The 19,073-nt window shown below is 41.4% G+C and overlaps 1 protein-coding gene across 4 annotated transcripts in view; it reads left to right on the top strand.

Moving 5' to 3' along the window:
* Nucleotides 1-1,428: 1,428 nt before the first annotated feature.
* Nucleotides 1,429-19,073, top strand: part of prx (periaxin) — a 37,992-nt gene continuing 20,347 nt past the window's right edge. For 3 of the 4 annotated variants that reach the window (XM_084064214.1, XM_084064211.1, XM_084064213.1), the window contains exons 1-4: nucleotides 1,429-1,691; nucleotides 16,346-16,401; nucleotides 17,148-17,255; nucleotides 18,820-18,945. In XM_084064214.1, the coding sequence (XP_083920340.1) occupies nucleotides 18,916-18,945 (30 nt within the window). In that variant the 5' untranslated portion in view covers nucleotides 1,429-1,691; nucleotides 16,346-16,401; nucleotides 17,148-17,255; nucleotides 18,820-18,915. The remainder of the gene's footprint in view (nucleotides 1,692-16,345; nucleotides 16,402-17,147; nucleotides 17,256-18,819; nucleotides 18,946-19,073) is intronic. The other variant, XM_084064212.1, reaches the window with a different exon arrangement.

Here is a 19,073-nt window from a genome sequence, read left to right as displayed (position 1 = left end):
AAAAAAAAAACTTTTGGAGCTCATAATTGGCAGCCATCTTGCATATGAAGGTCAACAATATGTCAGATCATTATATAAACACTAAATATGTATTCCTTGACCAAAATAAGCTCTGAAAACATGTATTGTGCATCATTGTATTTCCACGGCAGCCATTTTGGATTTTGGTCTCTCACAAAGTTTCCCCGCCCCTTTTAAATATACACCCCGCCTAAATTTGTTTAATAACCCTCCTAGATGACAAATCCATTGAGAAACGGACCTTTGCTCTCCACGGTCACGGAAGTGCCAAAAATGACCCTACTATTAATCAAGTCTAAAGTTTGTCAAAAACCCACCCACTTGAATGGAGAAAATATCTTTCCGACACCAGCAGGGGTAAAACAGCAAAACTACAGGCCATTCATATGAACTGTCACTTCCTATATAGGCTCAATTTCAAAGCCGGAAGCTGGGCCCTTGCTCTATACCAACGAGTATGAACTACAACGACTTGCACAAACCAGACAGATGACATTCTCTCTTGTTGTTGGACAACAGGCTTTAAAATAATAATATGTCATTCATTGGCTGCTTTTATCTATTGTACCATACTGTCCAATTTACATTATGTTTTACATCTGATGCCCTAGTGCGATGCTGTCTAATGCGATGCGATGCTTGTTGATGCCCAAATGACATAACCCATCACCCTCACTGTGCTGGCACCCTGCTCTATAATACTAGGAACACAGCGGTGCCAACATGCAACATACAGTATCCTACACAGAGTCATTTTTTTCTGTGAAGACATGCTGCCAGTGGTGTAAAGTAACTAAGTACATTTACTCAAGTACTGTACTTAAGTACAATTTTGAGGTATTTTTACTTTACTGGAGCATTTCCAATTTTCAGTACTTTTACTTCTACTCCACTACATCTCAGAGGCAAATATTGTAATTTACAATTATTTGAAAACTTTAGTTACTTTGTAGATTTTGATTATTATTACAAAACATACATTACTGACTAATAGCCGATCTACAAGCTCACAATGCTTTGCGATGCGACGCATTGTGAGCTTGTAGATCGGCTATTTTCAAAAGGTTTTTACATTTTATACATTTTATACTTTTACGTAAGTACTTTTTCCACCACTGCATGCTGCAGAGAGTAAGTGAACATATGAGAGGAAGAGTAATAGAGGAGAGGAGGAGAGACACTCCACATTACAATCCACTCAAGAAGACAGACTTTGTCAAAAACATTGTGTCCCTGCCCCTCCCTCCCTCCCTCCCTCCCTCCCTCCCTCCGCCGACAGACCCCGCCCCCTCACCGCCCTAATATGGGGGCATCTCTCTACCCTCCGGCCAATCAGGGCGGCCGGACGGGCTCCTTCTGGAGATGCCATGGGCCTGGGCCAGCTCTGAGGTCTCAGTGAGGGGAGCAACAGGCTGGCCAGGGAGACAAGGGGGAAAACGATAGATAGGACAAGCTGGTAAAGAGCAACAACGCGCGCGTGTGTGTGTGTGTGTGTGTGTGTGGGGACATAGTGAAGGAGAGAGTTCAAGAAAGGCGACAATAAGGGGAAAAAGGGAATAAAGAGGAGGGCTGAAGGAAGTTAACAGAAAGAAGAGGGAAGAGGCTGTGACAGTTGACACATGTGTCACCTCTGAACCTCTGGAGGAGGGACCATCGAGAGAGGGAATACGGTAGGCCTGGATGGAGGTTCTTTTAATTCCAGTGTCTCTTCTACTTAAACCCCATGCATCCGCACAGTGGGGAACGCTTTCGCAGAAAATAGCAGATCGACAAGCTCACAAGAGCTTGTCGATCGGCTGTTTTCGGCGAAAGCTTTCCCCACAATAACAGAAAACGGAAAAGACACTAGTACAGAGCCCTGAGAGACTTTTTTTTTTACCTGATGAGTTGCTTGCTGTGTTTGTAAATGTCTTGGAAGAGTCTTATGGAGCTTGAGAAGTTTATGTCTTCATGCTGGTTGGCGCGAAGGCATCTCTGTGAGTGCAGAGAAATAGGAGGCCGTGTTTGGCTTTGGAATGAGACTCATTCCTGATGTTGTGAAGTAGCAAGTACTCCAGCAAGTGTTTTCATCTATTGTTTACATTCTTTAGTTTGTGTATATACAGTATGCTTTTTATTATTAACTTATTTTTTTATCCGGGGCAATGTTTACGACACAACTGAGTTTGTTATCATTTTATAAAACATTACTTAACATTGGCCGGGGACAGGCTAATGTTGCAGCACAGCATGTAATAATATGTTGCAGCTTCTCCAGAGAGCACATTGCTGAGTTAATAACAATAGCGTGTTGTTTAAAATCCAAAGACACTTTTAGTAAGACAGCTGCCGCTTGTGTTTATTCCAACATGCCAGTTTCTGGTTACAAACACGCCAGTATTCACTGAGATGTATGGGAACTATTTGCAGCGTGGCATTTCACTATTACTCCAGCATGGTACAGTGTTGTAAGGGGACTTATGTCATGCAGCATTTTCAAATTACGTTTTTTGTCAATATTTGTTTGAATGCACTTAAAGCGGCACTATGTAATATTTTTTAATGATTAAAATGTAATTTTGTCCAATCTGTATGGTTGATACAATATAACTTATACAATTGGGGTGGTTGTATTTAGTCTTGTATTTAGGCTCTTCTAATTGAGATCGTGTCAAAGGTCATGTTTCACCTAGACACAGGATCTGACATGAATTTTGACCTGATGGTCAAGATTAAATGTATCCCCTGAGCAAGCAGGCAGTCTCTATTAGCTCAATGGTAAAAATGTCAGCACTAGCACAGGAAACCGGGTTCAAATCCGAGGTAGAAGGGGAAAGTTACACAGTGCAGCTTTAATGTGATATAAGCCTAAGTGAGGTTAGCCATAATATAGTAGAACAGTATAGTAGTAATAGAATTAGAATATTAGGAAGGAACTACGCTGACAATTTACCTGACATTACCTGAAATGTCCAGACACAGTAGAACCCCCCTCCCCCCTCTAGTATAACTCTTTGGTCCTGTTTTAGTAATGACAGGATTCTAGCTTGCATTGGCCCATCAGTGAGAGTTGTCAGTTCTGCTGATGGCTCTACGCGCAATCATTTCAAACACCCCAGTCTTAATTTTACACACAAGCGACAGCTGCACCGCGATGGTCATAGGATCTCTATGTCCTCCGCTAAGCATACCCCACACCGCCATTCCACATCCACCCCAGGACTCGCCCACCGGCCTGGTATGTTGGGGCGGTAGGTGGGTGGGTAGAACCACAGGTCTGCAAGCCAAAACATGCCCCCACCGTGTGTGATAACAAGCAAGCATACATACGGCACTAGGGGGCCCTATCTTGGGCATCCGAGTTTCCGAGTTGCCGGGGAAAAAAAAAAAAAAGGCGCAGTGTGTCTCTGAATCAACAGAAAGATAGATCATTGCTTGGCATAGATGGTGAGTGAGTGAGAGAGCTTGTGTTAGCGCAATTGTGTGTTCACGTGCATGTGTTCATGCTTTTGTATGTACAGTATACTGTCAGGTATGATCTACACCATTCCTGTGAGGTTACTAAGTGAAAAGCGATCGTGTGTGTTGTGTGCGTGCGTGCGTGAGTGTGTGTGTGTGTGTGTGTGTGTGTGTGTGTGTGTGTGTGTGTGTGTGTGTGTGTGTGTGTGTGTGTGTGTGTGTGTGTGTGTGTGTGTGTGTGTGTGTGTGTGTGTGTGTGTGCCTGTCTGTCTGTCTGTCTGTCTGTCTGTCTGTCTGTCTGTCTGTCTGTGTGTGTGTGTGTGTGTGTGTCTGTCTGTCTGTCTGTCTGTCTGTCTGTGTGTGTGTGTGTGTGTGTGTGTGTGTGTGTGTGTGTGTGTGTGTGTGTGTGTGTGTGTGTGTGTGTGTGTGTGTGTGTGTGTGTGTGTGTGTGTGTGTGTGTGTGTGTGTGTGTGTGTGCACGTGCATGCATGTATGTATGGATACAAGGGACTCTGATGGCTGTGCCGTAAGCTGCTAACATGCTGCACCCGCAGATCCAGCCTTGTAATGAGCACTGAAATAGAAACTACTTACACTATAGCTTCTTTCACTGACATTACATAGGCCTACAGAGTACAGACCACGTGTCCAAATGCCAAATGCCCCTGAGCACCATTTAAATCTGTCTGACAAGACAACACACCAATTACGAGTGAGTTTTGACATACAGTACCAGCTATCTTCAACTTCAAGTTTATTGTCACTTCACAAGTTGACAGGTGGAAAAGTGTGGGTTACAAAATACTATGAGAATAGCTAAAGAACAGAAGGAACGAGTCGGTTAACAAGACAATATCAAATGAGTGCATACTGTCTGATGTTTGCAGTACATGATAGTTGAGATCCTGCTTTATTGGCCAGCTTTCTTGAGACGTTTGCTCTCAATGGGAATACCCATTTGATTAAAATCTCAAATAAATGAACAAACAGGTGACAGAAACATTCTATAAGCATTATAACATGGCATTCTCTGAGCATCTTCCAATGTCCGTCTATGAGGTAGTAGTGTTGTTGTTGACTGATTATATATAGACACTAGTACGTCTGCATCATAAGCCACATTCACACTTAGTTGCGTGTCGGTGTCGTAGCAGATCTACAAGCTCATAGCGTGTTGCGATGCGACGCATTGTGAGCACAACTAAGTATAAGTTAAGCACTGCCAGGTCCCGGTGGGATCCAGCTGGCTGTACTTTAATAGAGGGTGAGTAACTGGACACTGTACTAATGTGGACGGTACAGACAGTCACAAGGACCAGAGGTCTGAGTTTCATGTTGTAAATAAAGACACAACAGTTGGGAGGAAAAATGCAAATCGTCGCTGTCGGGCAGGAACTTTTAGTAAATGAATGCCCTACTTGATCATACTACAGCGTCACAGATAAGCATCAAAAGTAGCAGATATACTTGCAGATCTGCTACTTTTGCTATTTTTGAAAATGACATATATGAGGTTTCCACCCGACAGAGACGATATCTATGATCAATGTTTGTTTTTCGTAAAATAAGGCGTGCCTATTTTTCTGTTTTTCATTGGCGCTCATGTATTTTCTAAATTAAGGCCAAAATTTGAACGGATTTCAAGGACCCAAAGGTCCCGGAAACGTTAAAATACAAATGAGTTCATGATGTGACAAAACAACAGCACCGCAATAACAGCTACTGTAGATAAAGTATAATGATCCTCCATGCAATTTGCCAGAGAAGGAATGAAAGAATGATGCTGACAGTTTCCTGGCGACAGACTTCTAGGGTGGTGGTGGGTGGGTTACGTTTAGACCCGGAAGTAAGGTCAAGAGTTGATTGGGCGATCAGGGAGGAAGCATGAGGACACCACACCAGGAAACAGGGTTTGACGTGCGAGTCCAAACTTCCTACTCGGAGCACACAAGGTGCTCAGAGTTATTTATGTATAAGCAAATACTGTTATCAGATAAGAAGATTCACATTAGTTTACATTTCACATTCATACTTTTGTTTGCTTATTGAAATTTGACACGGCCTATTCCTCAACTATGACACGACGACTTGTAATGCTGTTATCATTGAGAGCGATTTGTCTCTCTCGCCATGTGCCAAGTCCATCTTATCTGACAGAAATATCTCTATTTCCTGTTTACACAGAGGCATTTCCTGTCACACAGGGCTCATGCCTGCGGGTGTGGCTAGGCTTTCCACTGGGTATTCAGGGAGGTCTTACTAATCTTGTTTTATTTTTGGAATTTCTTTACACTTTATTTAAGATAATCCAGTGTAGAGAGAGAGAGAGAGGAAATCAAGGACAGAAAGAGGAGAGACATACTGTAAGACAAGACAGGAGTTTGGACCCTGGTCCTTGCGCTCACAAGACTTCATGTCATTTGGTAGTCACTTTCATTCCCAGCACCGCCACCTTACCATACCTTCAGCATTTTAGCATATTTGGCCCCAGAGCCAATGAAACCAGTAGCAGTGCCTAATTCATACTTTGTTGTACAACTTTTATACTTATATACAACAGCCATATGACTGGCCATTTTGTTCTCTACCAGTTTAGGTACACAGGGAACAAGTGTAACTAAATTGGGCCAAATCCTGGCAGACAGTGCAAGTGCTTATGCCATGCGTTATCCAAAAAGATAAACAAACTTATTTTCTTGTTTTGCCTAAATTGGAAAAAGTGTCCATTACGGTAAGCATAAACGAGCCCTGTGTACAGCTGTCAACAAGGTTATTTTCTGCTGTGCATAGGCCTGAAGGGGAAGGAATTGTTAAAAGATGCAATATGAAACACTTCTCAGATCCAAGAACCCTTTGAACTCCAACTCCCATGGTCCTCTCAGACAAAAGATTTGTGAATGAGGGCCCTCCCTGCTGGGTCTCCGTTTCATTCATCTCTTGCTTGCTGTCCTTTCTGGATTTATCCTGGACCACAAGACAATGGTCGGGAGTGTTTGACCTAACAAATGCATATGATGTTGATGATATAATTACAATCTTGGCAGCCAGTAATTACATGCAAACAACCTAAACCAGGGGTCTTCAATAGAGGGTCCGGGACCCCTAGGGGGCCTCAGAGTTACTACAGGGGGTCCGCCAAATCTTTGTGTGATAGGATTTTTTTTTTTTACATCAACCACTTGAACCCTAGCATCCCTATTCTGAGAAGAACTTCAGCCGAAAATAGCAGATCTACAAACTCACAACGCCTCGCGCTGTGAGGCATTGTGAGCTTGTAGATCTGCTATTTTTGGCAAAGAGGTTTAGGTGTAGAGGGAAAAAAGAGCAGACCTAATTTTAAGAAAAAACGTTATATAGAGGGGGTCCCTGCTTCATCTCTCTCTCAGCTAGGGGGTCCCTGGCCTGAAAGCGTTGAAGACCCCTGACCTAAACACTTGCCAAGACAGACAACAGGCATCTTTCTATCCAGTGGTTTTGCCATGTGTGCATGCGTGTGGGTATGCACGTAAGTATGCATTTCTTTTGTATGAATACGTATGCATCCATGCACAATCACATGTGATAACACCATGTTTATTGCCTAGATTCCTGACCCGAACTGACTGACCTTGATTCCCAAATTCCAGCTATATGCTCTTTAGATGCTGATGTTATTGGTTGCACTATTTGCGGGCCTGTCTTGTTGAGAAGTGGAACAGTACCTATTAGGACAGCATAATGAGCTCTGCTGTGTCGCCTCCGGTCTCATGACTGTCCTCAAATCACATCCAATTATGTACACTTGCAGCTACCAATTGTGCAACATGTAACTGTCCTTTGTGTGCGTGCACGCGCGCGCGCGTGTGTGTGTGTGTGTGTGTGTGTGTGTGTGTTTGCACTTTACCATGTGCGTTTTGTGCTTTTGTGTATGTTTGTAGTCTACACGTGTGTGCTCACACTAGTACAGTATGTAATAAGAAAATCTGATTGCAATATTCGGTAATCTGTTCTTTACTTACACTTGAACTTAATCTACAAACAAACTTAAACTTAGACTGATACTGGTCAAGCAAAAGGTCATAGAATTGGTTTGGCAACGTCCAGTCTTACCCTTACAGAGAAAACTATAACATCATTTACATGTCCATTTGTCCATTTTGTAACTTAACCCAGTCACTGGAATGAATTATAGCAACAGGGTCCATTTCAAAGGTCTGCTTCTTATGTAATGCATCTTATGTACAACATACAGTAACATATACATAACACATGTAATACAATAACATAACATGTATTGTAGATTTACCAAAACAGGGGAGCAGAATTAGGTTCACTTTGTGACGATAGCAGTAAGGTCACAATGTGTCATGTTGCGACACGGTGTGAGCTTTGTTCGCCTATTATAACATGCCCAGAATAGGAAAGGCTAGGGTTCATGTGGTTAAGATACTAATGTTGCACCCCAACAACAACAACAACAACAACAACAACAACAACAACAACAACAACAACAACAACAACAACAACAACAACAACAACAACAACAACAACAACAACAACTCTTACTCTTAGTACTACATACAGTATGTATGTTACATTTTAGATGTTTATTCTGCTACATTTGATGTACTTGCAAGGGTTTTCACACAAACACATTTACACCATGATGAAGTGGTGAAGCACAGAGTGTTAAAGCTGTGTCCATGTTAGCTCCAGTGTCTCGTTACAATCAGATCTAATAGAAACTAAAGTGAACCTAATTCTGCTCCCCTGTTTGGTAAATCTAGTTGAGCGGTTTTCTGTGCCAATGCAATTAGAGAGGGACTTTTTGGTTTGACGTTATGTTCTTAACAATGCCAAGTGATACCATGTGATTAACCAGGCATGCACCGCTGAGTCTTTTTTGTGAACTCTTTACTTTGAAAACTTTTACCTGTTTCGTTATAATGGCTAATTATAAATGCTTTAAAATAAGAGAGAACTGCAAAGATTTGACATTAAATACTGTGTTGCTTAGATATTTTAGAAAACATCTCATTGAATGCCAAATAGCAGATTTTATATTAAACATTATGTGATTTTTTATATTATTATCAGCCAAAAAAAAGAAGTAAAAAAAGGCAGACGATTTAGTAGAATTGGCCAGAACTAGCCAGGGATACCATTGTATTATCATTTACTGTTAAACAACAGCTGCAATTATGAATTGGAACTACTGATGATAGGAACATTGTTCAGCTGTTGCCACCAATAAAGCAATACTTTATAAATCTTTGTGTATGTGGCCTAGGTGGTTACTAAACTTTTCAGGCCGCAACCCCCAAATATAATCCTATTTGAACTGGGGACCCCCCAACCTGACAAGCACTTGGAATTATAGGAGTTAAGGCATGAATTTTTTTAAATGTGGCCAATTTGGTAATAAAAAGGTCTTAAAAGTCATTACATTGTAACTTAATACAATTTATAATCAATTTGCTCCATTGAATTCCATCTTGATTCTTGCATGATCATATTACAGTTTTAGCCGTTTTTCGGTATATACAGGAGGTCCTTTAGCATTTTGTTTTTTGAAACAAAGAGTCCGAAAGCTTTGTGGTAGGCATTGGACCCATACGTATGGGTGCAGAGATAGGAACCATTACTCCATCATGGACTCATGGAGTGATGTGCCAAATCGGGGATGCTGTGACTATATGGTTCACACATCATCCAGTCACCTGCTAGTGCGCTCTTTTTTTTAAAAACACTTTATTATTTTTATTTTTCCATATGCAACAGACATGTACTGTATCCGACATCTTATTTCCCCAACTCCACTACATCTCAGAGGCAATAATATGATACTTTTACTGCACTGCAATGATTTGAAAACTTTAGTTACCATGTAGATTTTGATTATCATTGTTGTTACAAAACATACATTACCCACTTTAGCCCTATATACATTTCGGCCATTTGAAAACAGCAGATCTACGAGCTCACAGTGCGTCGCATTGCATCAATATCGTTGAGTTGCATGCCCTTTTTTGCACAGTCTATATCACAGCTGTGCACCTGCTTAACATTAAGACCTGGAACTGTGTCACATTTGATTTGAGCTAAAAAGCATTATTTTACACTTTTGGCTATTCAAAAATAGCAGATATACAAGCTCATAGCGCGGCACTCGGTGCCGCGCTATGAGCTTGTATATCTGCTATTTTTGAAAAATCGTGAAAATGTGTGCAAATCTTTGAATATATTGTATGTTTTAAAGCGAACATTTTTAACTCAAATCTTTGCTTCTGGGGGGTCCCTGGAACAAAATATTTTGATGGGGGTCCGCGGCCAAATACATATCATTTTGGGGGTCCTTGACATGAAAAAGATTGAGCGCCACTGACATAGAAACATCCGTTTTTCAGAAAACTGTTGGGATTTAGGAGACAGAATCGGCTTCAGGTCTCAATGGGTTAAACCTTCGTGAGTGAATCCACAGCTTTCACCTGGATTCACCTGGTCCTCATGGAAGCATGGGGGCCCTAAAAGCTATTAAGTGCATGTGCGAGGGCCCCCCCCCCCCATTCTGAGCAGGTCAGCCACCCCGCGCAGGCATGCAGATGTGTGTCAGTCTGCTCTATAATAAGATATGTCAGGAAAGTATTCTAAACCTTCACCTCCTCCTGCTCCTCCTCTTCTCCCCTTCTCCCCCCTGACCCTCCACCACCCCTCCATTCCTTTCATTCACTCGTTCAGAAATCCTGTGCAGATATCTATAGGGCCAGCAGCTCCGTGTTTTATTTTGTCTTTATTTGTATTCTTATTTATCTTGTTTTGGTTCTTGACTCTTACGCTTACCTGCAAGGAAAGTACATTTACTTAAGCACTGTACTTAAGTAAAATGTTTAGGTATTTGCACTTTACTTGTATATTTCCAATTTCCAATACTTTTACCTCTACTCCACTACATCTCAGAGGCAAATATTGTACTTCTCACTCCACTACAATTATTTGAAAACTTTAGTTACTAGTTACTTTTCAGATATAAATGATGATATTATGAAACATACTGTACATTAACCCCTTTAGCCCTATTTTATACCTAGGCTATTTGAAAATAGCCAATCTACAAGCTCACAACGCGTCGCATCGCAACACGTTGTGAGCTTGTGGATCTGCTATTTTCAAACATTTTAGTACTTTTACTTTTGGTACTTTAAGTGCATTTTCATGCCAATACTTTTGTACTTTTACTCATGTACATTTTGAATTCTGGACTTTAACTTGCAACAGAGTATTTCTATATTGCTTTACTTGAGTAAAGAATTTGAGTACTTTTTCCACCACTGCTTACCTGTACCCCTCCCTCCTGTGTTTCGTTATCACTACTGCTGTTGCTGCTACAGTATGACACCTGCATTTCCCTCAGGAGGCCCAATAACGGTTGATCGTACCTTATTTTATCGTATCTTTACTCTCATCGGTGCAGGGAGTGCCCGTTGATATCACCTGCTTCTGTCAGTCACGCAGATTGTCTGTTTATTGCCGTCGTCAGGTGCAAGCGTTTGTAGAGCAGTTATACCAGCGGTTACGAGACACACGCTGACACTCTGTGGGAGTGACAGCAACAGGAAGGATTGAAACATCACGGCCTATGGATGCCTGTTGTATCATTACATGAGGACCCTACATTACCAGAGAGGTCGTGGCAATTAGGGCTGGTAAACGAAATATTCAATATTCGAATATTATTCGAATGTGGGAAAGATATGTATATTTGAATATATATATAATATATAATAAAAATAATAAAAATGTTTATGTTTATTTGACAGGGACAGTACAAAAAACTATGTATCAAAATATGTGTTTTATTGGATCCGAGCACTTGATACATTGTTTTTTGTGTTGTCCCTGTCAATTAAACATCATTTTTAAAAATGGGGGAAAAATATATATAATATCTTAATTTTTTTATAATAATAAAATATTTGAATATATTCGAATATCTGCCAATTTTTAAGACCATTATTCGAATATAATTTCTGAGGAACGTTACCAGCCCTAGTGGCAATGACATTGCCACTAGGGCTCCTTCAGCATGGTGGAGTACATCTCTTGTTGACCACTCTCACAGCATGACATGATTGATCTACGCTCTAGATCTCATCACGCAATGTTGTGAGAGTTGGGGACTCTTTAGGTTTAAAACTATGACCTGTATATGTTGTAGATTCTACAGTACAGTGGTTCATGAGGAGCAGTTCAACCCATTTAGACCTGAGGCCGATTCTAACAACGCCTTCTAAATCCTGACCTAAGTTTTCTGAAAAACCTCAAATATTTATTCAAAAATGACAACAAATGTATGTTGCTATACTGTACATAGCAACAAGAACCCCAAAAGGGGATCCCATCCTGAAAGGTATATTTACAAATAGGGGCTCCCGCCCAACACCTAAGCTTTTTTTTTGGACAAATCTATGGGTGTTCCTGGCACAAAATCTATCAAATGGTGGTCTGTGACCAAATACACATCAATTTGGGGGTTCTTGACATGAAAATGAGAACCACTACTACTGATATTGTTTGACACCAGAAGAATCCCGTCTGTGTTATAAACCTTTCATGACCCCATGGCTACTGAGTAACCTTCCACAACTCTTTGCTATAAACGCACCAAGTATTCCCTGTAGGTCCAAGGTGGCACCACTTGATCTATACTTTCTGTAAAGCTGAAACATTTCTCCTCACACCAGTGTCATCCTGTTGGCTACCGCTAACACTTCTGTTTTGACACTATCGTAACTGCTCACTTCTACACTGCCGTTCATTAGACTTTTCTTTTTTCTCCAACCCGGCTGCCTGTGCACCTGCTGCTTTGGAACCTGATGCACATACTGTCAGTGGTGGAAAAAGTACTCAAAAGTTTTATGTTACTTAAGTAAAAGTATCGATACTGCAATGTAGAAATACTCTGTTACAAGTAAACGTACGGAATTCAAAATGTACATGAGTAAAAGTACAAAAGTAAAAGTACTAAAATGTTTGAAAATAGCAGATCTACAAGCTGTGTGAGCTTGTAGATCGGCTCCATCCGTAGATCGGCTCCATCCGTCCTTCTGTGTGTGTGTGTGTGTGTGTGTGTGTGTGTGTGTGTGTGTGTGTGTGTGTGTGTGTGTGTGTGTGTGTGTGTGTGTGTGTGTGTGTGTGTGTGTGTGTGTGTGTGTACTGTACATAGTACTAATAATGGATTTTATTTATAATGCACTTTACATTTGGGTAAATCTCAAAGTGTCTAAAGAATTTGCATAAAAGCCATCACCCACACACTTGTAGAATATTGCAGGTCCATATTGGACAGCAGATATGTTTTGAACAGTGAAGTGTAGTGGTTGAAACTGCTATCTATAAGGCCACATTGGCATAAACTAGCTAGGCCTACTATCTTTTAAACCAAATGGACCTGTTGTCTCCCTGTCTGCTCTCTACTCCTGCTCATCTACTACAGTTTGATAGCACAGTACAAGATCAGAGGCATGGTGTGTACTAGGAGCCCGATGGGTTAAGTCTCCCTATGCGGACAGTACAGCAGGCAGCTTACGTTTAGACACACAGGTTTGTGTCTGAAAGGTCAAGGGTTTGAATCTCATGAGAGAGGTGGAGGTAAAGTCAAGGATTATAATCAGTGCTTCCCTCTCTCCAAACGTATGTAGGCGCTCTTGATCGACTCTCCTACACAGTGAAATGCTCAGTGTTCATTTATCCATTTGTATCTCTGAGCAGTGGTGGAAAAAGTACTCAATAATGCAATGTAGAAAAGTAAAAGTAAATGTTAATAAAGCATCACAATAATTTCAACCTTTTATACTTTGGCTATTCAAAAATAACAGATATACAAGCTCATAGCGTGGCACCGAGTGCCGAGCTATGAGCTTGTAGATCTGCTATTTTTGAAAAATCATTTGTGGTAATTCTGGAATATATATTTTTTAATGCGAACATTTGTAACTCAAATCTGTGCCTTTGAGATGGGGGTCCGCGGCCAAATACATATAATTTTGGGGGTCCTTGACATGAAAGAGTTTGAGAACCACTGCTGTAATGGACAACTCCCAGGTGTGTATGTACAATATAGTATGTTACTACATCTATGTGAAAAACCGTGTTGCACTGTTGGAAAATAGCCTGCAACTAAAGGTTAACCACTTGAACCCAATATATTTCAATGACAGGGGTCCACCAGGGGTCTATACTTGGTCACCTTATTTTTTCCCTCCATACCAAAATATCTTCTCTGAAAAAAAGACAATCTACGAGCTCACTGTTGTGCCGTGTTGTAAGCTATTTTTGCAGATTGTTCGCCTACTATGAGATATGGGACACTAGGACTCATGCTATGTGGCTAATAGCATGATTTCAAGTATGACCTGTGACCTTTAGTGCATGTCGTCCCTTCTCTCTCGTCACTGTCCAATATACACTGGGCTAGATACACAGTGACTGATGGGCTATACACTGTACTAGCCCCATTGATCCATTCCATGTACTACTAGTGGAACAGTGTAAAAATAATGATGGTAAAGCATAGCAAAGTATTATCACAACAAACGGTATGTGATTATGATGTGTGTGGACCTGTTATTTAATGGGTCTCAGACAGTGTTCCTGTGCGGGTTGGGCAGGGCCAGGGATACCACTACATGGCTGAATGTGTGCTATGTGTCCCTGTGGCCTGCTGGACACCAGATACCTCAAACCCACCCATACAGGCATGACAACCATGCTGACACTCTGCACTGTGTATCTTCACACAGCAATACACACACGCACACACGCACACACACATGCACGCGCACACACACACGCACACGCACACACACACACACACACACACACACACACACACACACACACACACACACACACACACACACACACACACACACACACACACACACATGCTGACAAACACGCACACTCCCTCCTCTCACAAACACACGCGCACACTAACACTGTACACATGCAGATGTACTCACACGCCGAATGCGCACGCAAGCCAAGATCACATGAACGAAGGACTGTATGGAATGGCTTTGCCGTGGGCCAAGGCACAGATAGGACAGACAGTCAGGTGATCATGCCACACCGCTGAAGCTTGATTGAATCCTGATTTATGCTTCAGTGTCGTGCGACCCGTCGCGGCGACAAAAATAACCTATTGTCAACTGGAAACATGTTGATCCGTCAAATTTTTCAGTTGAAAATGCGTTATTTTTGTCCAGCGACATGCTGAAGCATTGAAGCATACAGTACAGTGGGCTATATAGAGGACTGGTAAACCTAAAGCTTTTACAGAGCACTGCATATCCAATCAGGCTGTTCTCATAACGTAGCTTCTTAGTAACTTAGACCTGAAGCCGATTCTACAAAATAATGTCTTCTAAATCCCAACAGTATTCTGAAAAACGTATGTTTCTATATTTTGTTCCAGGGAGCGCCAGAAGCAAAGATTTGAGTCGGTGCCGCGCTATGAGCTTGTATCTGCTATTTTTGAATAGCCAAAGTGTAAAATAATGCTTTTTTTTAAGCTCAAATCAAAAAATGCGTTCCAGGTCTTAATGGGTTAACAGTAACTTAGTATCATACTGTAGTGTAGAGTATATGAGACGGAAATGTTGAACTAGGATTCTCATTCTTAATGGATAAATTGTATGAAATAATAATGAATTACAACCAATTTTCATTCAATTTCTTTGTTTTTATTTCCCCCTATCAAAAGACATCTTGTCATGGATACTATACGCACTTGTACAACACCATTGCAATGGATTACAGTTACCATATTTGAAATGAGATATAACCAGTGGTGGAAAAAGTACTACATTTTTTTACTCAAGTAAAAGTATCAATACTGCAATGTAGAAATACTCTGTTACAAGTAAAAGTCCGGAATTCAAAATGTACTTGAGTAAAAGTACAAAAATATTGGTATCAAAATGTACTTAAAGTACCAAAAATAGAAAGTACTCATTATGCAGAATGTCCCATTTCACAAAGTTTTCAAATGTATAAAATGCTACAAGCTCACAATGCGTCGACTTGAGTAAACGTACTTAGTTACTGTACACCACTGGATATAGCCGTCTTCCCGTTGCATGTTATGTATTACCCTCCCTCCCTATACTGGTGTTGTCTACAGGTGGTTGAGGGGAGAGGGTGGTTCGGGTGGCTGCTGCAGAGGCATGTCCAAGGTTATGGAAAGAATCTCAGGACTGCCATACCATAAACCTTGCTCTGCCAGTCCCGTCATTAAATCAGATCAGAAAAGACTGGCTGGCCTGAGAATAAGCTTACTTCAGAGAAGAACACGTATTAATTGAATGCTGTATGAAGCAGCCATGCTTTGACAAGCTATCCTTAGCTAAAAATAGTTGGAGTATGTCCAGAGACGGTGTTGTGTTTAAGCTCAGGCCCTTTGGAAATACATGTACCGCTTTTGGCTAAGCGCTAATAGCCACCAAAACCTTCCCTGATGTGTTTCCTCTCCAAGTTCCCTAGAGCCTTCTTTACTTCCCTGCATGAAATGAAATATCAAGAGGTACCATTGGTAACTCTTTGGACATGATAATTGCTTTTTCCTTTTGTCCCGGGTAGTAACGTATTAGCTGTTTTCGACTATAAGAGCCGAATTTCAGCCCTGCTGCCAGTGGTGTAGCCAGAAGGCTTGCGTAGGCTGGGCCTACGCAGGAGACGGGGTGGGATTGTAAAAATGTTTTAATGTGTGAGTCACAATTTAATTAGATTGAATGTGACCAAACCGCCATGAATGAATTGATGAATGAATGTCAGTTTCTTCATATTGCTGAATGAACCACACATTTTAGTGTAAAAGTCATTCAACATGGTTTTATTTGCATTGCAGACTCTGACAGAGACCAAGAGGACAGCAATGTTTTCAGCCAGTCCAGAGAACCAGCCGTGAGTACACAATGTTCTGTCTCATTTTCAGAATAACAAGCGGAATGCAGTCCAACATTTCAAATCAAAAGTAAAAGGACTCAAATGTACTCAGCAGGTGCTTGTCAGCACCCTTTGTGATGATATGCTGTCAAAGGGAAGGGAGAACTAAATGGATGTTGGAAGTAAATTGTACTTCAGAATTCCGTAGCTTACAAAACTCATAATTCAGTTAGACACTTTCGTCAGGACTAACCATATTGCAATGCTAATGTATTCAGTTTGGCGGTGTGACTCTGCTCCTGTGATACTACAGATTATCTACGCAAGCATGACACAGAATGTCTGAGATCACAAACCCCCCAGAAGCAGAGCATAAAAGACTTCACAATTCACAGAAATATAGAATCCACAGAACAAATATATATATATAAATATTAAATATTAATATTAAGATACACAGATATATCATCATACAACCCACAGAATCACACATTTAACTTATATGGCACGCCACATAAGAGGAGGCTGGGGAGGTGGAGGGAATTTTATATTACAACAAATATAAACAAATATTATGTTTTATATAGGAACAGAGCTGAGACCAATAATGAGCATGAAGAGCGAACAGTGTTCTGCTTAAATATACCGCATAAATGAACCATTTAGATATGATGTGTTAGAGTATGGGAATGAAGGGCGTTGAGTGAGGTTGAACTTTTATTCAGTGTTATTATTGAAGCGCTTTCTCTCCTCTGTGTGGACAGGTAAAAGACAGGAGGCGGACGCCCCCGTCTGACGGACCCCCTTCAGCACCCCTCAGTAACCCCCACCATAGTGGCTCCACAGACGAACAGGACAGCCCAGAGAGAGTGGTAAGCGCGCGCACGCACGCTCACTCACTCACTCACTCACTCACACACACACACACACACACACACACACACACACACACACACACACACACACACACACACACACACACACACACACACACACACTCAAGCACTCAAGCACACACTCATGCACACGCACATTTTTTAATAGCAGATCTACACAGTCACAACGCACCACGATGCGACTACTTTTGATGCTATATTAACTCATTTAGCTGTGGGCCCCCTGTCATGTTGTGACTGTGTAGATCTGTTATTTTCAAAAAATAAACAATAAATGTGAGCAATTTTGAATATTTCTGAAACACTTTAACAACTCTTGTATGGGGGTACCTGGCCCAAAATATTTTCTGAAGGGGGTTTCACTTTAAGAACCAATGGGCTAAAGTATAATAATATATCTTTCTCTCTTCAAATCTGTGGTATGTTCTTATTTGGTTACATCTGAACTGACCACGGCGACTGACCTCCTGACCCTCCCATCCCCCACCGGGCCCTAGCCCCCATAGACTGGAACACAATAACCAAGTCTGATCTGCTGAGGTCATTCTCTGCCACATAAACAGCCTTTCATTTTCCCCTGTTCAGCAGGGATGCCGGGGCTTGGCTAGGCTTTTTTTCCCCAGCCAACAGCAGGTGACTGCTGGATGCAGGGCTGACAACAAAGAACCTCTGACCATGGCACATATGAAACCATGACACAGGTGCTGGGGCACTCAGACACATTGTAAACACTTGGCCCCCATTCACAAGCCAAAACACAGTGGTTATCTTTTTTTATTTATTCAGAATCAGAATCGGAATTAGGATTCAGAATCAGCTTTATTGTCACGTTGCAGGTTTACATGTGTAAAACAGTGGGTGAAATTAGTTTTTGTGCAAGCTCCATTGTTTTTGTTTTCTTGAATCCAATGAGACACCTTTAGGAACAAGCTAGCCACCAGTAGAGACTGCTAACTTCAACGTGTCACTATTGGTTTTAGTGGGGGAGGCAAATGAGTATAAGCGTTTTGTGGGTCTGATGAAGTGAAGGACCTTTTTCCTTTAGACTATGACGAGTACCTGGTATTGAAAAGTAACATAATTCAGTTGAAGATGTAGCCTAGGAAGAAAAACCAAACCAAAATAATAATTGGGCTTCAATTGGGCTTCGGGATCAAATTTCCCGATATGATGTTGTTTTAGTTGTTGCTTTAACTAGCACTAGTTTCCCCAGTGGCAAGCTTCTCTGGTACTTTATTGGGTTGTAGTTATTTACGAACAGTAGTAGTGCTGTCCGTGCTGCCACAATGGATAAATTGACATGAATTGAATAAATCACATTGCATATTAACTACTTAAGCCCCAGCATCCGCAGAAACACTTTCGCAGAAAATAGCAGATCGACAAGCTCACAACGCGTTTCAATCGGCTATTTTCAGCGAAGATATTTAATGTACTGTAGAGCGAAAACAGAAGAGTCACTAGTATAGAGCCATGAGGGACTCCGCTAGACACCGTATATGGGGTTTATGTGGTTAAGTGATTTGGTTCTGTTGTCCAGGTGCAGAAGGAGAAGCTCCATGCGGAGCTGAAACAGGTGCTGAGCTTGAAGAGGAGCCATCTGAGAGAGTCTACCTGCCAGCTGGCCACACCCGAGATGGATTCATCCACAGAAGAACAGACTGGGGTACGAGACATAAGGGTTATAGACCCCCGACCCATGCCAGATGTGTGGGTCTGATGCTGATCTAGATTTGGAGAGTCTTGGACCACTGATGTTTTGTCAAAAAACTGCAACATTTTCTAATCAATTTG

Source organism: Gymnoscopelus microlampas (assembly GCF_963454915.1).
Source record: "Gymnoscopelus microlampas genome assembly, chromosome: 8".
Classification (NCBI taxonomy): Eukaryota; Metazoa; Chordata; class Actinopteri; order Myctophiformes; family Myctophidae; genus Gymnoscopelus; species Gymnoscopelus microlampas.
This window is presented reverse-complemented; position numbering and strand designations above follow the sequence as displayed.